This window comes from Tetrao urogallus (assembly GCF_951394365.1).
Source record: "Tetrao urogallus genome assembly, chromosome: 20".
Taxonomy (NCBI): domain Eukaryota; kingdom Metazoa; phylum Chordata; class Aves; order Galliformes; family Phasianidae; genus Tetrao; species Tetrao urogallus.
The window spans coordinates 707,539-732,091 of NC_136833.1; the positions used below are offsets into that span (position 1 = coordinate 707,539).

Below are 24,553 nucleotides of genomic sequence, written 5' to 3' on the forward strand. Positions count from 1 at the left end.
GGGTCCAAGATGGAGAGAAGCTCTCAGGGTTAAGATTACAAACTATTGTCCAGTTGTCCATTGAGTGTCCATCCATAGAGCTCAGGAAGCACAGTTCTCAGAAAGGAAATTGACCACCATTTTACCACTTAAACGTTTTTCTTCTTCTGGAGACTTTTTTCTTTGACACGGTCCACCACAACATCCTTGTCTCCAAATTGGAAAGGTATGGACTGGATGGGTGGACTGTTCAATGGATGAGGAGCTGGTTGTGAGTTGCGCTGGAATCAGAGCTCGTTATGATCTCCATCAGTGACATTAACGGTGGGACTGAGTGCACCCTGAGCAGTTAGCGGATCACACCAAGCTGTGTGGTGTGGTCAGTGTGCCTCAGGGACAGGATGCCATCCAGAGAGACCTGGTCAGAATGAGCGGTGGGAACCCGCACCTGGGTCATGGCAACCCCTGCTATCAGTATAAGCTGTGGGGTGTAAGGATGGAGCACAGCTCTGCCAAAAAAATGTGGGGGTACCGGTGGGTGGCAACTGGGCACGAGCAGCGTGCCCTCACAGCCCAGAAAGCCAACCGTCCCCTGGCTGTACCCAGAGCAGTGTGGCCAGCAGGGCAGGGAGGGGATCTGCTCCTCTGCTCTGTGCTGTGACCTCACCTGGAGCACCGCATCCAGATGGGGAGTGCTCAGCACAGGAGAGACGTGGAGCTGTTGGAGTGCATCCAGAGGAGAGCCAGAAAAATGATCCTAGGGATGGAACACATCCCTGCAAGGACAGGCTGAGAGCTGGGGCTGTGCAGCATGGAGAGGAGAAGGCTGTGGGGAGAGTTGAGGGCGGCCTTCAGTATCTAAAGGGGCTGTAAGAAAGGGGACAGAGTCTTTAGCAGGGGTTGTTGCGACAGGACAAGAGGAGAGATTTAGATTGGATACAAGGAGAAAGGTTTGTACGATAAGGGCGGTGAGGCACTGCACAGGTTGCCCAGAGGTTTGGTGGGTGCCCCATCCCTGCAGACAGCCAAGGTCAGGCTGGAGGGGTTCTGAGCACTGATGGAGCTGTGGGTGTTGGCTTCAAGAGTCCCTTCCAAATCAAATGATTCCACGCTTTTGCCTGTCACTGTCAGGCTTGCAGGCTTTGAGTTTTCTGCTTCTGGGCCTTTTTGTGGTTGTGGGATCACTGGTGGGAATCCCCATTTGTCATTCCTGATATCCTCTGATAGGCACTCATCATGGAGTCACGGACCTGCTCAGTGAGCTTGGGAACATCATCTGAGCTCAGACCAACTGTCTCCACTGCTGGTAAGATCTGGATGGTGCTCATCCCTGGAAGAGCAAGACAGGAGGGCCAGGGAGGGGGAGTGTTGTAAGTGTTGCACACAAGATAAAGCAGAGCAACTGGTGCAAGCCAAGGAGCAAGACAGAAATAGGTGCAAGACATTATTTCACACACCAACAGCTGTGTAGCAACCCAGATGCACATAGCAAAAACCCAAAACAGACTTTCCTTGTCCATAGAGACCACCATGCACAAATGTCTGACTACATCCAATGCAAAAAAAACAAAAACAAAAACAAAAACAAACCAACATGTGGAATGGTGGAAAGAACTCATCCATCATATGGTAGCCCTAGACCTCAGAGTCTGTCTGAGCAAAGAGAATGAGAGGTCTGTAGCACAATGCATGCAAACTGGTCATGCTCTGATCTATGTGTACTGAATTCAGCAGAGTTCTTTCTTTTAGAAATGGGATGAGAGAAACCATTCCAGAAATCCTTGGTTTGCCGAGACATATCATACCTCTTTCAGGAGGCACGGACTGTTGCAAACGGAAAAATTAAACTAGGGAGTTTTCCTCACACTATTCTGTTCCTGTACCCAGGGGCCCTTGTTCTGGCCAGCGGAGACAAGATGCTGCCTGCCAGATACCCACCTCAACATCTGGGGAGCACCTGCCTTACTTTTCAACACCTTTGCATGCCTTTACATGTATGCTAGGAAATAAGATCCAGAAGTGTTGCTGGCAGAGCCTGCAGAGGTGGTGAACTGAAGCATGCAGAAGAGCTTCCCAAAAGAGGAGGGCATAAACCCACGCCACACATTAAGCATCTGGAACCCCTGCTCGTGCTCCCATCAAACTGCCAGCAGGGGAATGCTTCCAGGACTGAATGGTTCCTGCATGGCCAGCAGGGGACAGAATAGGCCCAGTGAGAGAAAGTTGAGTAGAAACAGATAATGGAGCGTTTGACTGTCTTGGAGATGTCTGCCTTCAGGGAAGTGACTGCAGAGGTTTAAATGACGACAGGAATGAGAATTTCAGCTGCAAGTCCTGCTCCTAGGAAAGAGCATGTGCTGGCCTAAGGGAGGACAGGAAGTTGCAGAAGCCCATTTTGGATTGGCATCAGGGAAGAAAGGGGTGGAACAAAGTGGGCTGTTTTTCTCTGTAGGAAAATGAAAGATTTTTTTTCTACCTTTTCCCTCTGAAGCCCAAGATTCTGTCCCCACATAAGCACATGGTTATCTCCCACCAACATCAGGGTTCCTCCGAGGCCATGCAAGCACCCAGCCTCAGGTGATCCTCACCTGACGTGAATCTCTTCTCCTTCTGGCTGTAGAAGCTGTTGTAGGAAGAGATCACTACAGGAACAATGGGGATCTGTGGGGAAGCAGTCAGCAGTGAGTGAATCTATCAATCGCCCTGTACCACCTGCAGGTATGGATGAGTGGGTGCTCAGTCCAAAGGGAAGTGAGGGACCAGGTTGTTGGTGGCCCAACTGCATCCCAAAGGGCAGGAGGAAGGTGGCTCTCACCTGGGCTCTCACGGCCAGCTGGAAGGCCCCACGTTTGAAGGGCAGCATGGAGCCACTGTGATTGCGAGTTCCTTCAGGGAAGATCAAGACATGGAACTGCAGGAGGGGAGAAGACACTGAGATGGAGGCATCTCCAGTTGCTATTCTAAATCACTGCACAGACATGGAACCATAGAATCATTAAGATTAGAAAAGACTCCTAAGATCATCCATTCCAACTGTCCATCAACACTGCCCACTAAACCACAAACGTAAGTACCACATCTACATGTTTCTTGAACACTTCCAGAGATGGTGACTCCACCACATATTCTCCTGGGACTGATCTGTTTGCTCCTGACTATGCAGAGGCGTTCACTTCCCCTGCCTCAAGCACTTTCTGGGCCCAAAGCACAGCTAACCCACCAGAGGTTCTGCTCAGTGCACAGTCCAAAGAACTGAATCACCTTCCATCCACATCAAGATTAACATTTTCCAGTGCCTCCTGCTCTCCACAAGAAGTCTCGTCCACTCACGTTATCTTTGCGCATGGCGTGTGCCACCTCTGTCAAGATAGCAATGGACTCTTCCTTCTTCTTACGGTCAATGAAAATGATGCCTGAAAGCCAGCATGCGAGGCCAAAAGTGCCCATGTACAGTATTTCCTTCTTTGCAATGGGCACACAGCGATCTGGTAATATCTGCATCATCACTGGAGGGGAAGAACATGGACAGAAAAAGTTTTCGACTACATGGAGGTTCCCTCCAGCCCTCTGCTCTGGGGAACGCCATGCTTGCAGCTCCCACCCTATGACAAGATGTTGGAAAAGGGACTTTGGGCATCTGTAGACCAACCTCCCACTCAGAGCTTTTGCCAACACTGAATAACTGTGACACCACTGCGGTCTGCTGATGTTCTCATCCCAGTTCTATTGGGAAGGATGAGTGAAGTTTCCTTAGCACTGCTATGCTCTCCTGCCTCAGAACACACCCAGGGCTTGGGGCTAAGTGGGAAGGACTTCCTAGCAGCCTGTGCTATTAGGGATTTCATAACTATGTAGCACACGGAGGAGAAGGCAGGATGGGGCTCCCCACGTACCCATAATGTCCAGGGAGTTCTGGTGATTCAACACGAGCACACAAGGCTTCTTAGTGCTGAGGTTCTCCTCGCCCTTCACCGCTATCTTGATACCAAGGAAATATTTGGCTGAAAGAATCGCCACGCGCAGAATCCTGGAAAAGGGGAACAGATGTGAGCTAAAGAGAAACTAAAATTGAGCAAAGGAACAAAACACCGATCTTCCAGACCAGCCCACCTCACAGACTTCTCCTGAGAAGCAGCTTATTTGTCCATAGTCCCAGATTTGACTTCTCTGTCTAGGAGAAAAGCAACTACAATGGCTCTTCAGCTGCCACTGGAGAAAACAAATGCAGCTGGCAGGTTTTCTTTGGGATAGGTTAGACCAATGGCCTACTAACTCCAAATACCACAGTCGTGTGGATCAGCTGAATACCAGCCCATATGTATTTGAATATAATGCCCAAACTCATAGTGCACCTGTTTGTACTCTACTCCACTGTCCAACTTGCTGAGCTGTGTGTATGGGCTGCAGCAAACCTGCCATGCACCTGGCACCCCTATTGCCCAAATAGTGGGAAGAGAGGTGATTTTGCCACTGGAGGACAGGTAGACATTGGAAAAATAAAGAAAAAAAAAGTCAGGCACAAAAGTCAAGAACTGAAGAAAATTTCTTAAAGTGAAAAACTGAGGTTCAGAGAGGAGAGAGAATTGGGACCTTGCTCTGCAGCTTACGCCTTCTGGCGGAGCAAATCCCTCCTCTGTACTGCCTCAGGAGGCCACACAGAGCTGGGCTGTTGTGTGGCAGAGCTGACCCCAGCTCCCACCTAACCCACCGCCCCAAATGTGCACTGCTGCTGTGCATTCCAGCGTGCAACTAACTTCTCCCCACTGCAGCACAGCTCCCAGGACCCTCCCATGCAAAGTGCAAGCTTCTTCCATCAATGCCCACAGCACAAAGAGGCCACAGCCAACTTACTTCATATTTTCGCAGCTGCGGCCACGAGGAAGAGCAATGATAATAACCAGAAAGCTGATGGTGAAGATCCACACCTGGTAGAAGGTCATCGTGCAGAAGTATCTGAACGTAGGATACAGCCAGCAAAGGATTAGAACTGCAATGAGCAGGAAAGTAAATGGGTAGTGAAGAAGCAATAGCTCCATCCTTCAGCCCAGGGTCAACCAGAGGAGCGTTGCACAGTGCAGTCAATGAGCAACTGGCACCCGATGTTGTGGAGCAGAGTTTAGATTCTTCTGATCATTATGTGTAGGTGGTGCAATGATGGAATGAGACTCAGGAGAGACGCTTCTGCAAGGCTGGAGCTCGTAGTGAATATAACCGCAGAAAGCTGGTTTAGCAAGGGAGCTGCAGAGCTGCTGTGTGTGGGAGCTGGCTGGCAAGCAGAGGCAAACATGCAATAGCAAGGCTCTGTAATGTGGAGGGTGCGTACGTGGCTGTGGGCTGGCTGAACACCGTATGCTTGGGGACACAGCCCTCCTTTAGGATGGATATTAGGAAAAACTTATCTGAAAGAATGGTGATGCAGAGGCACAGATGCCCAGGGAGGCGGTGGGGTCATCGTCCATAGGGGTGTTCCAGAGCCCTGGGGAAGTGGCAGTGAGGGAGCTGGGCAGCGGGTAGTATTGGTTTTAGGTGGACAGTTAGACTGGATGATCTGAGAGGTCTTTTCCAACCTCCATGATTCTGTGATTTTTTTATTCTATAGGGCAGGAGCCCTCTCTCTCAAGCATGCTTCTGTGTCAAGCTCTGTGCATGAGAACTGTGAGCTGACTGCAAGAGGTCCTGGAAACCAGAAATTGGTATTATGGAGAAAAGTAAGAGAAAAGCAGTGATCACAGCTGACAGCCCCTGCCCCACACATAGGGGCATTAGAGGCACTGTGCTCAGCAATCGGACATTCTCAGCTGGAGTGGGAAAAGTGACAAAAAATGACACGTGTCTAGACAGTGAGATAAACAAAGTGACATTTCCATGGCCAGAGGCAGGCGTGTCTTCAGACAGCATCTCCATATGTGAAGAGGTAAATCAGGGTATTGCAAGTAGAACCTGAGAGTGTGCTGACAGTGTTTCAGCTCCTGAAGAGTGAGCGTGAAAAGGATCTGTGCAATGGGACTGAAGAATAAAATGAACAATGGTAAATTCCAAACAGTACTGAGATCTACAGATTCTCAAAGGACCTTCAGGGGACCCATAAAACCATAGCAGATGTCACCAAAGCCTGAAGAACAAAATCAAACCCCTGAGAACAGTAAAATGGAGAAGCAGCAACTCACAAAGAGAGGAAAGGCATAACAGCGAGGCACTGGTTGTGCTCCTTGTTCCCTGGGCTTACCCAGCAATCTTGCTTTTCGTGGGAAAACTGGAGATAAGTGACTGCTCAAGGATTTTTGGTAACCACAGGAGAGGCAGCCAAAGCAAAGCATTTCAGCCACAGCCTCCTCACTGCTCTGTTTGCTGTTGCAGAGTTGGGCACCCAGGACACAATTACGTACCTAATGCCTATTAACTTTGCCCCGTCCCGTACTAACCCTACCCAGATCAGTGATGGTCTTTCACACTTTGCTGGAGGCTGATTTGATGAGCAGTTTTTCCATCCCGATCTACTAGGAGACAGGTTCCTGTGATGTAATGCCTGTGAAAGGGACCAGTCTCAAAAACATGCCAGATATGCAAGAGTGTGCAAGGCTGCTGGGTGTACGAGGCATTCAGCAGTTGGTAATGTCACTTACGAGAATGAGAAAATGCAAGATGTAATAAAAGTGATGCCATTCCTAACTCACAGTGAAAGGATAATCAGTTCACTTGCACTCCAAACCCACTGATACTGAAATCCTCTGGTATAATTTTATTCTGTTGCAAGGATCTGCTGGATCAAGACCCATCACACTCCCATTCCTGAAGGTCTTGCATAACCTTCCAGGTGTTTTCAGAAATGACAGCTCTAATGAAGCTCCTGACCTTCAGACTAAACATACCTGTGTTCAGCTGACTCCCATTTCCCCCTGGGTCTTTGAAACCTCTTCAGAGAAATTTAAACTCATCTTATGTAGGGGGCGGGGGGTCTTGATTGTACTAAGAGCTTTCATCAAGAACCTTCATCAAGAGCTTTCATCAAGAAGACTCTGACTCACAACTCTGCTAAGCCAAACGCTGGTCAGAAGGTGATGTCTAATGTAATGCAAAAAGATTAAGAAAATTAACTTGTTCACAGCAAGCACATGGAATCATAGAATCACAGAATCATTAAGGTGGGAAAAGACCTCTAAGGTCATCCAGTCCAACCATCCACCAGCACAGCCCACTGACCGTGTCCCTAAGTACTACATCTGCCCTTTCCCTGAACACCTCCAGGGTGACTCCATCACATCCCTGGGCAGCCTGTGCCAAAGCATCACCACTCTTTTGGAGGAGTTTTCTCTAACGTTGAACCTGGACCTCTGCTGGCACAACCTGAGGCCGTTCCCTCTCATCCTAGCACTAGTTACCCATTATCTTTAAAGAAGGCTTAAAAGAGATCTGGCTGCTGTCAGTAAAGCAAACCTGGACAGAGGAGTTAAGTCAAAGATCACAGTTGACTTCTAAGTGAGAAAGGAATTATTTCAAGATGAAATCGGAGGATTGGATACTGGAATGGGGGCAGTTCCCACTGGAAAGTGCTGGCACAAATTTCTCCACTGGAACAGATTGGAACAAGTGATCGAAAGGCCAAGTATTGGGACTGCTCACTGCCAGGGACCACATCAGTCCTCAGAAAAGGAGAGTGGTAGTAAAGGGAGCTCAGCTATACAGACACCAACGTTGATGTTAAAAGCTTTGAAAGGATTGCAGGATAAATATATTAGAGAAGGGAGACAAGGAAGCTGTATTTGTCATGCTCCAGCTCCATGATGAATCCACATATAACCAAGTTGTACAAGGCACAGATAAGCTTTTTGTTTTTACTTATGAGTGAACAAATAGATGGAACTTCCCATTAATGATAGAAAGAGAAGTGTTTCCACAAGGGAATGTATGCTGATTCATGAAGCTTCCTCTGGCATCTGTGACAGAAGAACTTGTGCTCTTGGACTTTCCTTCCTGGAGAGAGCGCACAGGACAGCAGAGAGAAGTGGAAAATAGAGCAGGTTATCACTGTAAATCAAAGAATCATGTAGAAAAATTTACGACCTTGGAGATCTGCAGTCCAACCAGCTGCCTGGGGCATGGTGAATCCCAGCACCACACAGATTTGCTTACAGACTTTTCCAGGTGAGGCTGGAATAACTCCAAGAATGGAGTCCCAACAACTCTCTAGCCCTTGTCTCAACATCGCACTGTTACGATGGGGAAGAATGCTTTTTCTCTGTCTAGTGAGAATCTCCTGCAAAGCCCTGATCCTGTGGTGCATGTAGTTCATGCATTTGATAGGCAGTTTGATCAGCCTAAGAAGCTTCATTCAGTTTTCCACATTTCGGCTTTGCACTCAGATGAAATTCTGAAAGCAAGTCCTCTGTGCACACAGAAGGATCGTGGATGATTTTGAGCCAATTATTTGAATTCAGTAATCTTTCAAGGTCTCTTCTGATTGAACTGTTCTATTTCATCTTCATTAAGTTAATTGATGAAGTCGAAAGGTAACGAATGCATCCTCTTACCAATACTAGAAAACAAAAGTCAGAGACTGAGACAAACATCCAGTGCAGTCAGGCATCTCACACCCATCGCCTCTGTTGAATCCTTCAGCACAAGGAATTTTATCACGGAGGCAGTGTGCTTCAAACCACTGCCAGGGCATGTTTGCATGTGAGAACCCTTCTGTCTTGAAGGCATGCCCAGGCTGATGCTTGTCAGCCTACACACCGGGGGCATTTTGCTACCTTCATGTCTTGGCCCAGCGCTGGGAGAAACTGTTATCCACACCTCTTCTTTGTCTCTGAGGATCTCACACATCTCTTCCAGTTTTAAAAGAGATAAAGAGGATGCTATTGCCAAATGGTTTTTGGAATGAATACTAAGTCCAGCAAGAAATACCATCCTTCATTACAAATACACGGGTTCTGCACTTGAATCTGCTTTGCCCAATATTCCCAAATGAAACCTACCACCCTCCTCCACTTGTCTCCCATTACTGCACCTCCTACAAAGTGCATGGAGCATTTTGGTCTCAGCTCAAAGCTCAAACTGGTGGAATGATAGTCTAAGACAGCAAGTTACAGATGAAAGAGAAAGAAGTTTTGAACCCCTTAGTAAAAGGAATTGAGGGGAGAAATTAGATTGTCTCCTTCTGTCTTGTACTTCAGCCTGCCTATATTTTCTCTGGAAACTAAATTGTGTACTCCTCAGAAAACAATAAAAATAAAAAAAAAAAAAAGGAAAGAAAGCAAATCTATTCCAATGCCCCAAAACCTTTTTATGTAGATTGGAACCTTTGTTCAAAACCTGTCATTTGGCAGCAAGGCTTCCCGGAACCCAATGCATGTGTCACTGCCTAAGCACACAGTTGGTTTGGTTTGGTTTGTGATACTGAGCAGTTTGCACAGATCTGGAATATCTTTTCATGCAGTTTCCTTATCAGTGGATTCCATCTCTTTGGAAAGACTTCATGCAAACATGGAGCAAGCACAGACACAGAAAAATAAACAATTAAAAGAATCCATCTCAGTATCTTCCCATATCCAGGCTTCTGGGGACTCCTCAGCATTCTCAGTATCAGTCACCAGACGCTTCTTTTGCAGGACAAGAAAACCCATGTGTTAACAAAGCAGAAAAGGACATGCCATAGCTGTCTTTGTGATTCATTTCCATGGGTTAAGCTGGAAAGGAGGGCCCAACAGCTCAAGCATTGTCTTTGCAGTGAGCAGCAGATTGCTCTGGACATCCCTCCCTGCCGACAGCTGCCTGCAGCCCAACAAGCCTTTCTTCTTCTGGCACTATGAGGGTGGCATTTATGGAAGCACCTTGTCACACCTTCAATCTGATGATGCCACAGCCCTATGGAGAATGTGACTTACCATCCTCAGGGGAAGTGGGGGCAGAGCTCAGCTGGGATTGTCTGACCTGTTAATGATGGCAGAGATTTGCACTTGCTCGCAGGCAGGAACTGTTTGCTCTTTGAGGCTGACACCTTGCTCGGTACTTTCCTCCATCCACTTTGACCTCCAGGCTCTGAGGTCCAGCTTTGGGATCCTGCTGCAGTTCACAAAGGAGTCAGGATATCTGTTGGCCCGGAAGATATTTCTTGACACTTTGTTGTCACATATTATTCGTGACAAGGAGATTTGGGCCAGTGAAGAGCGCTGCTGGGAAGTGAAAACCCCTCTGTTCTTCCACCAAAACCTGCAGGAGACATAAGAATGGCACAGCAGACTATTTTCCTCTTGGCTTCTTCTCATTCAAGATCCCTGCAACATTATTTCCCATTAGAAGCAACATATTCTTTTTTCCAAGGCAAATTTTCCAGCTACTCAAAGCATTCACCACCACATCAGCAGACACTGGACATCTCCTCTCTTACCTGTCCCCATCACATGTGCTCCTGAACTGCGTGCCAATGAGACAAGCCATGAGAGGCCCAATCCTTCCTCCATTCACAAAGGGCTCTGCAAGAGCCCCAACCCAAACGTCACTGTTCCTTGGTGTCCCATACAGCTGCATGAACTTCTTTGCCACACGGTCATTCTTCAGTGCTCGACCAAGTGATTTCACATCACAGGGCTGGGGGAGCCCACAGAATTTTCTCCAGGAGACATAGCCTGCAAGTTGTTGCATATCAGAGCAAAGAGAGGTCAGCAACACTTCCCCTCCCTGGAAAATTTTTCCTCTCTTTCCCAAATCTGGATGCAGGTAGGTTCCCAAATCTTTCTAAATTATTCTATATTGCAGTCAATGCCGTTGTCTTTCTGCTGTGCCAGAACCATTTTCTACAGGTAGAAGAGGAACACTGGATGTTGTCAACTGGCTCATTTTTGTGCACAGCAAAGAGCTGGAAATTCGCTAGACCTCAACTGGTGGAATGACTGCATCCTGGTGGACAGGGCAGCAGAAATTGGTGTACAATTCAGTTCTCTCTGTGTCTTACCAAATGACTGCTTAAGGAGAGGAAAAGCCAACAGAGAACTCATGCATTCTCCTTCCTGCCAGACCCAAGAACTAGAAATTCAGGATTCTGCACACCAGTGTTCCCAGAGACAGCATGGAAAATCAAAGCCTCCAATTGAGAGAGAGGCAGAGCAAACCCAGCAACACCTGACCACACATCTGCATCTCATGCAAAGCCTCCGTCTCGACTTAAATCCCGTGTATCTGAAGCTCCTCAGCACTGTTTCAAAGTGAATCTCATTGCAGCTCCCAGGGTGTCAATGGCACAGCAGCTGCAGGCACTTGCATCAGCCTAATAATGTTAGGCAACAGCACACCCTCGATCCAGTTGTACCAACAACCTGTTTCTCAAGACCATCCTGCAATGCCACTGCACTTGTTTTTCATGTTGCAGGGCCTCATGAGTGGCTTTGACATGCTTTTCTCTTTTTTTTTTTCTTTTTTTTTCCTGTGACACAGTCTTTGGAGATAAAATAGAGTGGGATTTTCTTTTTCACATCCTGCAATGTGCTTTTCTGAGAGGAGTTTCAGCCCAAGCACGGAAAGGAGATGTTTCCCAGTGTTCAATTCCACAAGTGCCTGATTTTCACTTGTTTTCCTTTGGAAGCTCTTCTGCCACAGTCAGCTTACCTGGGAGGCCATGATCTCTGCCACGCTGCATGTTAAGAGCCAAATCAAGCCCGATCCTTTCAACCTGCTCAGAGAGGCGATCCCAGAGCTTGTCCACCATCATCTGAGTCTGTGTCATCAGCTGGGCCCTACTGGCCATCAGGTTCCACAGGAAGGGGTCGATGCCACCTGCAGTGAATCCACAATGGCTGGTGAGCAATGTAGGATGGAAGGCACATGGGAAAAAGGCTCCAGAGAGCAGAGCATGGCCTAGGGCTCATTACAGGCTTCCAGTGCAGGAGAGTCCATTTTCCAGCACATAAAACATTGAAAAGAAAATACTGCAGTTCTTAGAAACTACAGCAATTAAACAACCAGACTGCATACACCTTAATAAGATGGGTGGCATTTGACTGCAGAGAACAGCTGTGTTGGGAAAAGTCTGCCTGCTGATAAAAGTGAGTGAATACAACTAATGCAAACTGCTTTTAAGTTTGGCTGAAGCAGGAGCTCATCCAGAGCGGGCAGGAAAGGCAGAACAAAATAAAGTTACACCCCAGAAGTGCAGGATGGTTTACACGGGTTAGTGGGCAATGTTGGCAGTAGGTGGCAGTTGGACTGGATGATTTTTTCCAACCTTAACAACCCTGTGCTTCCAGTGATTCCAACACAGGACTTACCTCCTTTCACAACATGCCAGACACCAAAAAAGGTTTTGCTGAGTTGCAATCTGGGATATGTGGGCTCAGAAGTTTTGTTTAATCGGCCCACAAATGGGGGAATTGAAGCATGAGCAAACGAAAGGCCAGAGTGAAGACATTGGACATGCGAGGATCCACCCAGTCCTTGCAGCCCTTGTAGGAAGGAATCCATCTCTGTAAATCTCTTCTCAGAAGAAGAGGCAGGTAGTCCCTGTAGGTTATAATCTAAAGGGAAACAGAGGAAGTGTGAATGATTAATTGCTTCTTCGTCAAAGTAATGGGAGAGCTGTCGCTCACATCTATGGCGCTGACACGGATGATACAAACTCCTGTGGGAAGTTGTGTTTGTCCATACAGCAGAGGTTTCATGTGTCTTGGGGATGTTAAGGAGGGAAAAATGCAACTCAAAAAAAACCCATCACCCAATGGAAACCTCTCACTCACAAAGCCTGACAGGACACCTATGAGACCACAGGACATGGCAGCAGAGCTGGAGGGTGACATGGTGACACCTGGATCATGGCACCCACAGTCTTCCGCGCCTCCTTATAGAGCTTCTCCCCATTCCAGTGTGGATTTGATCTTTTCAGCTCTCCGGCCAGGCACTTGTGCTCCTGCACAAAGAGCATGTGCTTGCACGCCAGCTCCAGCATCTCACTTGCTCGAGAGTCACCTAAGTACTTACTTGTACTGCCCAAGGACTGCAGAGGTCCAGTGGAAAGGAAAGCCATTTCCTGCTGAAGCAGGGGTGTCTTGACTATTGAGTCAAGACAAATGTGGTTGTGCTGAGCATCACAAAGAGAGATGGCCAAGAAATGGGGAAGCTTTTTGTTTTGGAGGCTAGGAGGGGCAACTTGAGGTGATCACTAGAAGTAGTCCTCCAGGTTCCCATAGCAGAGAGACTCACAGCTCAAGGGAGAAGTGAAAATGGGCCAGACAGCCAAGGGAGTTCTGTAGATCAGAAGGTGTCCTTCAAACCAGCAGAAACCACGGACTAAACAAGAGGGCAGTCATGATCAAGTTCGTTGGAAAGTTAAAATAAAAGGAAAACAGCTCACAGCTTGAAGGAATAAGTTACAAAAGCATCACGACCAAATATTAAACCCAGCTTCAAACACCCAGGACAGGAAACCTGAGAGTGAGCAGGTGATGATGGAATAGAGGGGCACTCAGAGAGGAGTAAATGCGTGGCATTTAGTTCTGCAGTGAACAGAGGGATTTGCTCACGCATTCAGCACAGAGCCCCTTTCACTACGATCAAAGCCTGCCTGTGAGCGGCTGCGGAAGGACAGACAAAACGAGCACTGTGGTTCCTCCAGCAGGCGGCACCCAGCCGGCGCTGCCAAAGGAGCTCCGGTCCAAAATCGCTGAGCCCTGTTGGGCAGCAGCACGGGGACCCCTTCCTCAGCTCTCAGGAGCCGGAAAGACCCAAACAAACACTGACTTTTCAATGGAGTTTGCACGGAGCTGTGAGTTTATAAATTCATCTCCAGCTGTCTACAGAATTTCTGTCTACAGATTTATAAGGCCAGTTCAGGAGCATAGTCTGAAAGGCCTAAAGCACTGAAATATTACTTAGGCTGGATATTAGGAAAAGTTTTTCTCCAAAAGAGTGGTGCTGCCCAGGGAGTGGTGGGGTCACGGCCCCTGGAGGTGTTCCAGAGCCATGGAGATGTGGCACTGAGGGACGTATGGACATGATGGGATGGGATCTGAGAAGCCCTTTCCAACCTTAATGACTCTACAATTCTTTAGTTTTGAGTTATAGCTGCAACAAAGATTAGTCCTTGCCAAAACCACTCTTGCCATGGCTTACCACTGGATCTTAGTTTGTTTAACAAAGAATCATGAATCACAATTCATGTCATGTTAGCCTGGGTTGAAAAAAGTGGTCAAGAAGATGTCAAAGCATGAATGGAGCAGAAGGCCCTGCCAGTGGGTTTCAGCCTGTGCTGATGTCCCATACAGCATGCTGCCAGTGATGAGATCACCTCATTCTGCTTTTTTCTACTTAAATACAGCAAGCATGCAAGCAGAGCAAAGAACCAGAGCTGATGGAATTGGTCTCTGCAGAATTTATCATGGTGTCAGCAGCCAAACTACCTGCAAAAAAACCAAGGGATTTTTGCTTTCCCGCTGACCTTGAGAAAAGGCATCCTGGCAGAGGGCAAATATGCCTTTGTCTGAAATTCTGATTAACAGCCAACAAGCCCAGCTGGTTGTTCCTATTCCTCAGCCTGCTGACCAAAGGCTGTTCACTGCCATTCACCATGCTGCCATTGAGGAAGGATGGTGAGCATGTTGATCTGCTCTTGAGTGGCTCTGCTGCTGTCACAAGCAAGAGCAGAGCAGAAGAAAGGAATGCAATCTCTTGTGTTTTTAATCCTTGGGTCGCTGGGTGGGATCTGCAGAAAGGTAAGTGAATAATTCATCATCTCCTCAGGAGTGCAGAATCTGCACTGTGGTGCTACAGCACAAGAAAAGCCAACAGGAGCCATTTCAGAGACAGTTTTCATGGTAGACAGTGTGGAGAGCAATCCCAAGCCCCAGCTGTGAGGGCTCAGACTGACAGCAGAGGTGGTTTTGGAAGATCAAGATTCAAGAAAGACTGCAGGTGCCTGAATCTTCTCAAAGAAAGTCCTGTGGATCCCTTCCCTTTTTCCCCCTGTAAGTACATGTTGGAAGAAGAAGAAGCCCATGTGTTCCCATTTCACGTTGCAGTCTAGTGTCAACATCCACTCCATGTTGTGGGCAGTTGCCATCCAGAACTTGTGGTGCTGCCTGGTTCTCAAACACACACTGGGCAAATACTCAGTGAAGTCTTATCCTTTCCTTGGATGTATTTACTAGAGCAGAGATTGCAGCATGACTGCTGTGTTTCCCAGCACAATGCTTAGCAACTAGTGAGAGCTGCTCACTACTTCTTCACCCCATAAGCAACCATCAAATGGGCATGAATTTTCTGGGCTACCAGCGGGACACCAGCACCCACCAACTCCCATCTCTGATCCACCTGCTGTAAACTGGGTACCATCCACGTTGTCATTGCGTTGTACCTCTGAAGCAAAGCCACATCCTTGAAGGAGATGTGGTTAAAGGCTGAAAAAGGGGGAACAGATGGGCTGTGCCTGGCACCTGAGAGCACCCCTGGGACTCAGCACCACCACCTGAGAGCAGCCCGACCCCTTGAGATGCTCTAGGAGCTGTGCCCTGGTGGGCAGGGACAGGGAGAGCCATCACCATCTCCAGCTGGACAGCCAACACCCTGTCCCCCACATCACCACAAGAGGAAGGCTGGCTGTACCTGGATAGGAGAGCAGGGGGGCAGCTTGGCGCAGCCAGTGTGACAGTCTGCTTTGCCATGGAAGGCGACTCTGGATGGGGATTCAGGACTGAAATCCAGGTTGTGATCAATAAAGTGACACCACTGCATGAACATGAGTCACCACTGCTGGTTAACTTGAGTTGCCCAGGGGAGAAGCAGACGATCTTGTTTGACACCTTTTGAACATGCAGGGGATGAAAGCAGAATGTGTGTTTCAGAAAATGGCCGTAGGAATGGATGCATCTGCAAGATCATCAACAGAAAATCACCAGGCACGAATTGCTGGACTTGTGTTTTGCAGCCTCAGCCTGCAATCTGTTCAAGCCCTGAAAATCCCTAACTCCTGTCCCTGTTTTTTTTCAAATGTGTCCCAAATATTACCAGTGGGAAAGGGTACCCAAAGGAACACTTTCTTTCTGTCCACCCATGGGGCATCAACACACCATCTTCAATAGTCTGCTGGCAATCATCTGGCCAAGGCTCTGTTGGAAGATCCTAGTAAAGGGTTTCTCCTGCACCAGCAAATGAAAGGACAGCAAAATATTAGTGGCATTAGGTCTGGCTCGGGTGTGACCCATCCTTATCCCAGAATCTAGATCCTCCTTGTGACTGCAGCCATGACCTTCTGAGAATGGAAAGAGACAGGTGGCCCTTTCTCTATTTCTTACACAGACATCTGAAGGCTCACTCATCCCCTAGGCAGGCAGAGAATGATCATCCCCTGTCTGACCTCCTGTCTGACCTCCTTCCTCCTCCCAAGGGAACTGATGCCCACAGGACGCGCTCTGCCTGCCAGGTGCTTGGTAAATGGGGAGGGATAGACAACTCTCACGTGTTGTTTATTTGAAAACACATCACTTTCTGGCACAACATTCCCTTTGCTACACTAAGAAAGCTCTGGAAGTGCTGAGAAATAGCTTTTACATTACATGTAACAGTCACATCCCTCCATATACCCCAAAGATGCACAAGGTAGTCTCGCCAGCCCATGAGTCCAGTGGCACAGTTGGGTTCTGGTGCAGTCACATCACGTACCCAGCCAGGAGGCCAAAAAGAGCATTGACAGCCTGCAAAGGGGAAGAGCTAGCCAAAACCCAGGAGAAAGCAGAAAGATGCTGATGACAGATGTCCTATGCTGGAGGGTCAGTTCCCAACACAGAACTGTTGGCCAACAGGCTCGTTCATGTATGACACCAAGAACCCGTGAAGCAAAGCTGTAATTAAAATATTCAAGAATCGAGGAACCAACTATATGAGTTGTAAAACTAAATAAGGCATCCTATATACGGATTTGGGGGCCATGGTTTTGCTTCTACTGATGACCCATGCATCCCTCCTCACCTGTTGTTGAACTTCCCTGTGATCGTTTGGTACCAGCTAGAAAAGTCACAGTTTACTTTTTTATTCTGCTGCTCACATCCTGTGGTCTTGAAAATCACCCCCAGCTGAGCTGGTGTGAGCAAGGTAACCACAGAGGATCAGCGTGTTGGCACGTGCCGGTTCTGCTGAGTTTGGGATGTCTCCCAGAGCAGGAAAAGGGCTTCCCTTCTTGTCCCCTTGACACATTCTTTTATCATAGCACCATCCTCTCGTGGAGGAGCACAGGGGAATGTCACTTAGGGTCATCCTGCTCGGAGCCGTGCCGAGGATGCTCGCTGGAGTGGCAGTCTGCACCTCCATCATGTCATTGATCATTTGTGTTCAAGAAAGGTTCACATGTCGCACCGAGGGATGTGGTTTAGTGGGAATATTGGTGACAGGCAGATGGGAGGATGGGGATCTTAGAGCTCTTTTCCAAGCTTGGTGATTCTGTGATACTATGAAAGCATTTAAAGCTGTGGTCACATCTGATATATAATTAGATGCCAACCTTGTGCAAAAGGGGAATGAGCTTCTAGCATCAAGCCGTCTTCTTCCTTTCCTCTCTTCTTCCTTTTTATCTCCATCGCTGATTGCTAGCAGTCACAGCCAGCCAAGTGTTAGCAATTCTTCCCCTACGGAAGGAGCCTCCAGAATGCATCACCAGTGCCTGCAAATGTTCCTGCAGGAGGTCAGGACTGCCACCTCCTGGGGACAGCGCTGCTCAGCACGGCACGGGCTGCTCTGGTTGGGTGAGCAGGATTGGAGCCCGGACCTCCTCAGCCCCTTCCCCTTCCTCGCCCCATAGATCCCCACATCTCCCCACAGCGGCGCTGCTCCCAGCAGAGTGATGCCCTGACCTGTGACATTGAAGTCCCCTTTCACGGCCCACACAGCTTCTCCTTCAGCAGGGTCAGGGTGGTTCCCATGTAATCTGTCCCCGCCCTGGGCTGCTTGAAATATCTCAGGAGCATCGTTCTCCAGGTTCTTCTTTATGCCGCGAGGGAGAACAAAGCAACTTCTATGGGACTGAGATGCGCTCAAGTCACGGTTGGGTCCTGTGGGTCACAGGCTGAGCTCAGGCAGCACGGAGCTCCTGGGTGTTATTTGAACAGCTAACAGAGCAGCCATCGCAGCCTGCTGTAGGGAATTTTAGTGCTGGGCTCGATGATCTCTGGAGTTCCCTTCCAATTCCCAGTTCTGTGATTCTGTGATCTCACAGCCTGCACAGCGGCTGCAGGAGGCTGTGCTGCTCCTGCCAGCCCCAGCAGAGGAGCAGGGCTGAAATCTCCTCAGTTTCCCAGCTCTATCTGCCAGAAAATGGCTGAGCTCATGATTGTCCTTGAGGCAATCCAACTTCATTCTACTGAGGACTCCAACTGAAAAAACGCCTACAGGTGCACGTTTCCATCCAGAGGTCCCAAACTCTGCATGTCACCCTACCTTAACCTGCAGCGCTGAAGAGCTCTCAGATGGACAGGTTCTGAGGGGCTTTTGCAGGATGGCTGCAGAAGTAGGAGGTTTATGGGTTGGTAGGAAGCCATACGCTCTCACAGCACAGTGGCTAAAGCTGGTCAAATCCCTCAGAATTCTAACCTCAGCCCGCAGTGGTTTGCTCCCTCTGAGCATAGCAGCAAAGAAAGGGAATGCAAACCTCAGCAAGTGTCTGAAAGGGAGATTGGAGGTGTTCAAAGTCAACATGAACGAGGATTTGGGCAACCTGATCTAGAGGGTTGCAACCAGCCCCATGGCAGGGCTGGGAGCTGAACGGCTTTGAGGTCCCTTCCAACCTGAGCCATTCAGGGTCTCTAAAGAAGGGCTGTGGCAACTCCAGAACATGACAGAGAAGACCAGAGTGTGGCTGTGGCTCACACACACGAGAGCTGTGCCCAACCCCAATGCTCACCCATCACGTGTGTCCTCGTAGGCACGAGCTGCCTGGCCTCATTCACACTGCTCAGCAGGAACGCAACTGACAGCTTCTCAGGCAGATCTCACAGAGGAAAGGAAAGAGCAGAGGTGAGAGTGCTTCCCTGTGCTGCAGAGGCACTTTGCACCTCTAGAGCCAGAGCTACTGGCATTGCAGTGCCAATACATCTGTGTATAAATAAGTTCCTCTGGGGCACATAACACAGTTCCTTTGGGGTTTGCCCATCATTGGCTGGCTGTAGCTACAGAACATGGGGGAAGCCCCTACAAGTGCTTCTCTGAGTGGGATCACCTCCAGGGGAACAGAAAGCTTCAGAAATCAACACAAAGGGGACAAAAATCTCCAAATTCACCCAATATTCTTTGAACTGTCATCTCTGACCGACAAGGAGTTGATTTGAATTGGGCTGGGAGGACTGCTGAGCCTTGGGGATGGAGCTGCTCCGAGATCTGAGCTCTCCTTTAGTGTGGTTTTAGGAAATCAGATAGGAAATTCACTGAAAAAACCTGAAAGTGTCAGCATTGCTGGCCCTATAGATACAAACTGATTACTCTTCTCACTGTTTGGGACTCAGCTACTTACAAGAGTTCAGGTCCTTTTAGACTTAACTTCATCCTTTTTCCTACTCAGAACATGAAGGCCCGTGATCTGCAAAACCTGAGAAAGAGACAATACCATAGGAAGAAGATACAGATTCCAGGAACAGGATGAGCATCACCAGCAACACCAGGAAGCAGGTTTCTGCCTTCATCCCCCCAAAGAAAGGTAAGAAATGAGGAAAATCAAGAAGCCATGCATCCGACCATGAATGGTGCAGATGGAACACATTAGGGGAGCACACAAAGTGACTCCTTCCCAATGCAATGCTCCCCTACTATGTGCACTGCCCAGCAAGGCCTTCCCATGCAGCAGCAGCAGCATCTTCCACGAAAGCAAAAGCGAGCATGCAATGGATCAGATTCTCACCTGCTGTCTTCTTCTGTCCTCACTGTGCCTCTGTGGCCACGCTTTTATCTGCAGCAGGTTGTTATCTGATGTGGGATATCTGAGCCATGGGGAACTGCCCCCCGGGTTGGTGGGGCCAAAGCAGAGCAGCACCCGCTGCCCAGCCCAGCTCCCAGCAGGGGCCCTGTGTGCCCCACAAATGGTCCTGCACACCCGCTGGGACGAGGCAGCACCCTGCAATGGTTTGGGGGTCATGGGATGCCTGATGGGAATAGATTCCTCTCCCTGTCGTCATCCTTTACTGCTCTTAAAGGCTGAAAAAGTCTCAGGAGTGGAGGCGTCAGCTCCAGGGGAGATCTGCTCATCACTCCCCATCTCAGCTCCCCAACCTGTCCTGCTCTTTCCCCCTGCTGTGGTCTGGATGAGCTCACAAATGCCATTCCTTGTGCTTTATGCTTCCCTGCACAGACAGAAGCAGCAGGAGAGGAACCTGGCTGATGGTCTGACCACCAGCAGCCTCCAGCAACAGATCCTGAGCTCTGGGCAGCTCAGGTTAGGGTTTTCTCTTGCCCAAATTGCCCTTGTGCTCTTGGGAGCTCACTGGACAGCCCTTCCCTTGCACAAAGTCCCTCTCCCTGTCTGAGTGCAAACCCAGCTGCTGGACCAATCCCACTGTCTTCCAGCTGTGCTAACACTACAGGGAACTGGGATTCTGCTGGACCTGGTGAATAATGTTCTTCAGCCAGATGGGGTGAGAAGAAGCACAGGAGATGCTTACCAGCTCTTCCCCCTAAATGGGACTCCAGCTTGCTGCACTGTGTTCATCCCATAACAGAAACTCAGCCGCACAGACTGAGACCAGGGCGGCTTCAGTGAACGTCTGAACTCCTCCCTGCACGGGGCATTCAGGGGCATTCAGGGACCACAGCGTTGTCCCCCTGCTCCCAGCAGCAGCTCTGCTCATGCTGGTGTCCCCAGGCTGAACCATGCAGGCTGAACCATGCAGGTTGAACCATGCCCTTTAACTCACTGCATCGGTCTTTTAACATTTTAGAGAAAACCTGCAAAGCAAAGAGCAAACCTTGCAGTGAGCCAGAGGTGAGGCTGCACCTGGAGCATGTGTCCTGTTTGCAGCACTGCTCTTGTGCAAAGGGGCAGAGCTGGCAGAGTTTTGCAGTCTTCTTGCTTACTCTGCTGCACCATGCAGCTCCCTGGTCAGAATGAGGGTAAGGGTTTTTCAAACGCTAATGACAAAGTTAGTGCATATTTGTGCTGATAATTGCATTTCACAATGCAGAACTTAATTGCTCTCAAAACCTTCAGCAGCAAATGAGACACCATGTGCTGCTCCTCCAAGGGTAAGGAAACAAGAACATAATGTCAGCTCAAGCAGCGTTGCCTCAGAGCAAAGATATTTCCACACCATCCAACCGCTCCTTCTGCCTGCAAAGCCTCCAAATACTCGGACCAAGGGCAGCCAGAAAACCCAAAATGAGTATCATACATCCCGGCCAGGGGCTCTGTGCTCCCAGTTCTAAGCAGTGATTAATTAGGATGAGGCCAAAAGCAGGAGTGACTTCTCCATCCTCCAGCAGCTGACGGCAGTGATCCCCCCAGCTCTAGGTGTGCTCCAGGATGGCTCACTGGCTCCGTGCCACTTCAGAGGCAATTTGGTCCTTTGGACAGTGTGTAACTTTGGACAGGACCCCTCAGCAGAAGGCTTACAAGGACAGATGATCCCATGCCATACCCAGGGCCACGCACCACCTCCCTCATTCTCTAATGCTATGGTCCCAAAAGCCCAGGTCAGACCAGCCTGTCTACTCTTCCCTACATCAATTCAGCTCACCATTGAGAGCTGTACAAGAATATTCAACTCCTGCACTTCTTGAGGTCTGCAAAAAGCCAGCCCAAGCTCTGTTCTTATGAAAGAAGTTTTGTGAACTCAGGAATGTGCCGAAGCTCAGCTCACCTGGATGGGGCTCCGAGCACTGCAGGTGTCCCTGCTCACTGCAGGGGGTTGGACTCAGTGACCCCTAAGGGCCCTTTCTAACTCAAAAGATTCAATGATTCTATGCCTTTGGGAGCTATGGCTAACCGAACGTTGGTATTTTCTCTAGAATTGAGAAGATGCTGAGAACATCCTGAGGAACCCATCTGTGTAAGTACCCCTGATTCTGTTCGCTCGCCCCTTCTCCCATTTCTTCTGCACTTTGATGTGCAGAGGATGTGCGTGAAGGTCTGGAAGGTCTTGAACCTTTCTTCAGACTTCTGCCTGGTGCTGGGGAACCAACTGAATTAGTGTGACTGTGTGATGGCAGTCCATGTATGTAACAGGGAAATTTGGTAGGCAGCAGCCCAGCGTGTCCTGGGGAGCAGGGGGTCACCATGAACCTACGGGCACAAGGACTTGGCTGAAGGAAGTTCGCAGGGAGAAGCAGAGCCCTCCTGCAGGCACCTGCTCTGGGCAGGCACCAAAACACCGCAGCTGCTGTTGTTCTTTCTACGGGCTTTGCTCTTCAGTTCACTCCCTGATGAAACGATAAGGCAACAACAGTTTCTTTCAAAAGACCTCCAACGACTCTCTTAGGAAATTGCAGATGTTAAATTCAGTTTAGAACTGCAACCAACTTCCTCCAGGCAGGGTGAGTGGGAGATAAATTACAGCAAATGCAGCGCACAGAGGTATTTCTGGAGGCACCTGCTGCCAGAATTAGGGTTATAGTCATAGAATAGCACGATTTGGGACTGCGAGGAGAACTGAGCCCAGCTCCTGGCTCCACACAGCACTGCCCACAACTAATGGCACTCACCCAAACACTTCTCCAGCTCCAGCAGCCTTGGTGCTGTGATGGCTGCCCTGGGGGCTTCTTCATTAGCAGACTTTGCAGAGCCCCACGAAACGCTGCAGAGCTGTTTCAAGTGTCTGCAGTTCCACAGAGGCTCCTATGAGGCACTGTCTGCTCCCTGAGTCTGAAGCCAAGACCCTATGGCTGGACCTCAGCGCTTTTGGGGTTTCTTTATTTTTCACTTCTACCCAAAGTATACTGAAGAATGGAAACAGCCATTCCAGTTGGTGAGAGGGGAAATGTCTTCCTTCTCCTTTGTTTGGTCAGTTGCCATAGGCAGTGTTTTTTTTTCTGGATCCAGGCGTCTTCTAGGGAAAGCAAGGAGAAAAACTGCAACTCTGAGCAAGACAGGAGGAAAAACCTGTTTGTCTCCAGTATCTCCAGCCTTCTCTCACCTGATCAGAGACACCACGTTCTGAGGCACTACAGAACTCAGCAGCTACATGGGAGGATGAGACACTGAGTAGCTTGAGCACGGTTGGAGACAATGATGTGCACAAGTCCTTGCCAATCCTGGGCACTCTGTGATCCAGGCAGTCTAACAGTGTAACTACACCTGATGTCTCCTCCTCCAGAATTAGGTCTCTTGTGACAGGAGAGGCAAAGAGTTTCCATTCGCTCATAGTGATTGCAGGGAAGGCAGGGACCCACGTGAGGGGCTATGGAGCATCCTCAGGGTGCCAGGGACTGGGGCTGTTCTTCCACCACACACACCACCACCACTCCCAAATAAGCAACACTGAAGCGGGTGCTTTTTTAAGGAAAATGTATTTTTGTGAAAATAGACTTTATTATAATAAAATTTGATATTAAATAAAAACATACCTTATCACCAACATCTGTGGACACTGTGCTGGCATCATTCACATACCTCACATAACTGTCCTTCTCAAAACAAGTACCCACTGAAACATGCAAAGAAAGAAACACAGCAAAGGATAGAAACCATGTCGTACAAAACTCCGTGGCTTAGAAAGGGATGTGACTGAACTGAAGGAACGCATCATCTCATATGGAAACAGCTGCAACCTCTCCATCCCCAGCTCTGCTCTCCAAACGCTCCAACAAGTGAGGAGCAGCGCGCTGAAACAGCCGAGTGAAATGGTGAGAGAGGTGGACAAAAACCAAAATAAATACATAAATAAATAAATAGAGAAATAAATAAATAAGGCGGAGTCCCCAGCCGGCGCGTGGTCACGGCGAGCCAGCCAAGAGCAGCTTACAGCAGCCCACGCCATTGGCAGAAGCATCGACCCCCTCCTGGGTGTCGCCCCTTCCTCCATGGGAATCCGTGCTGAAACACGACTGAGGCAGTGTGGGATGCTCCTAGGCACAGCTGCGTATTTACAGGTTTACAGTACAAATAACTCACTTGTCAGCCCAGAGACAGCAAAGGGGATTCACAGGAAAAGTGCAAATTTTCTTTGCAGGAAGTGAAGGACTCGACACAACCTCCTTTGGACCAGAGAAATACCAGGGGTGTAGTACAAGGGAGCTCTTCCTAAGGGGCTGGGGCTTTGCTGGGAAAAGCCATTGAGCTAACTTACAGCCAGAGTATATTTCTTAAATTAAAATATTTACAGGGAACTGGTGCATCGAGGGCTGCGAGGAGCAGGACGCCCTACTGTGGAGGAAGCTGCATCCTAGAGCCTGGGCCTCACACACCTCAGTGCCGTGACACTTCCAGAGCCGCTGCCCACCTGGGGGGCACCCATGGCTGAGCTCTCAGCAGAGCACGCAGCTCACCTGCTGAGGAGCTTCCTCTATTCAATATAACTTTTCTGCTATGAAAATACTCTAATCAGCTTATTGCCAGGGCTTCTCCTGAATTGTCAGTGCCGGTGTGCATTGCACAGGCAGTCCACACATGGCGATAAATCCCTTG

General features: G+C 49.0%; 1 protein-coding gene and 1 pseudogene across 2 annotated transcripts; both read right to left on the reverse strand.

Moving 5' to 3' along the window:
• Positions 1-1,160: 1,160 nt before the first annotated feature.
• Positions 1,161-5,015, reverse strand: LOC306954193 (1-acyl-sn-glycerol-3-phosphate acyltransferase alpha-like; the record flags this gene model as incomplete). Its single annotated transcript, XM_079545257.1, has 6 exons — positions 1,161-1,309; positions 2,568-2,640; positions 2,795-2,890; positions 3,310-3,485; positions 3,873-4,006; positions 4,831-5,015. 6 exons carry the CDS (start codon positions 5,013-5,015, stop codon positions 1,161-1,163), a joined length of 813 nt encoding a protein of 270 aa, XP_079401383.1.
• A 4,875-nt stretch (positions 5,016-9,890) lies between these two features.
• LOC306954194 (eosinophil peroxidase-like) lies at positions 9,891-20,259 on the reverse strand (annotated as a pseudogene). Its single transcript has 13 exons — positions 19,841-20,259; positions 19,550-19,631; positions 18,851-18,937; positions 17,805-18,002; positions 16,927-17,050; positions 15,967-16,097; positions 15,565-15,761; positions 14,364-14,665; positions 12,773-12,950; positions 12,240-12,485; positions 11,581-11,748; positions 10,367-10,604; positions 9,891-10,188 (listed from the first exon to the last, which is right to left on the reverse strand). The product of its transcript is annotated as an eosinophil peroxidase-like (transcript).
• Positions 20,260-24,553: the final 4,294 nt, after the last annotated feature.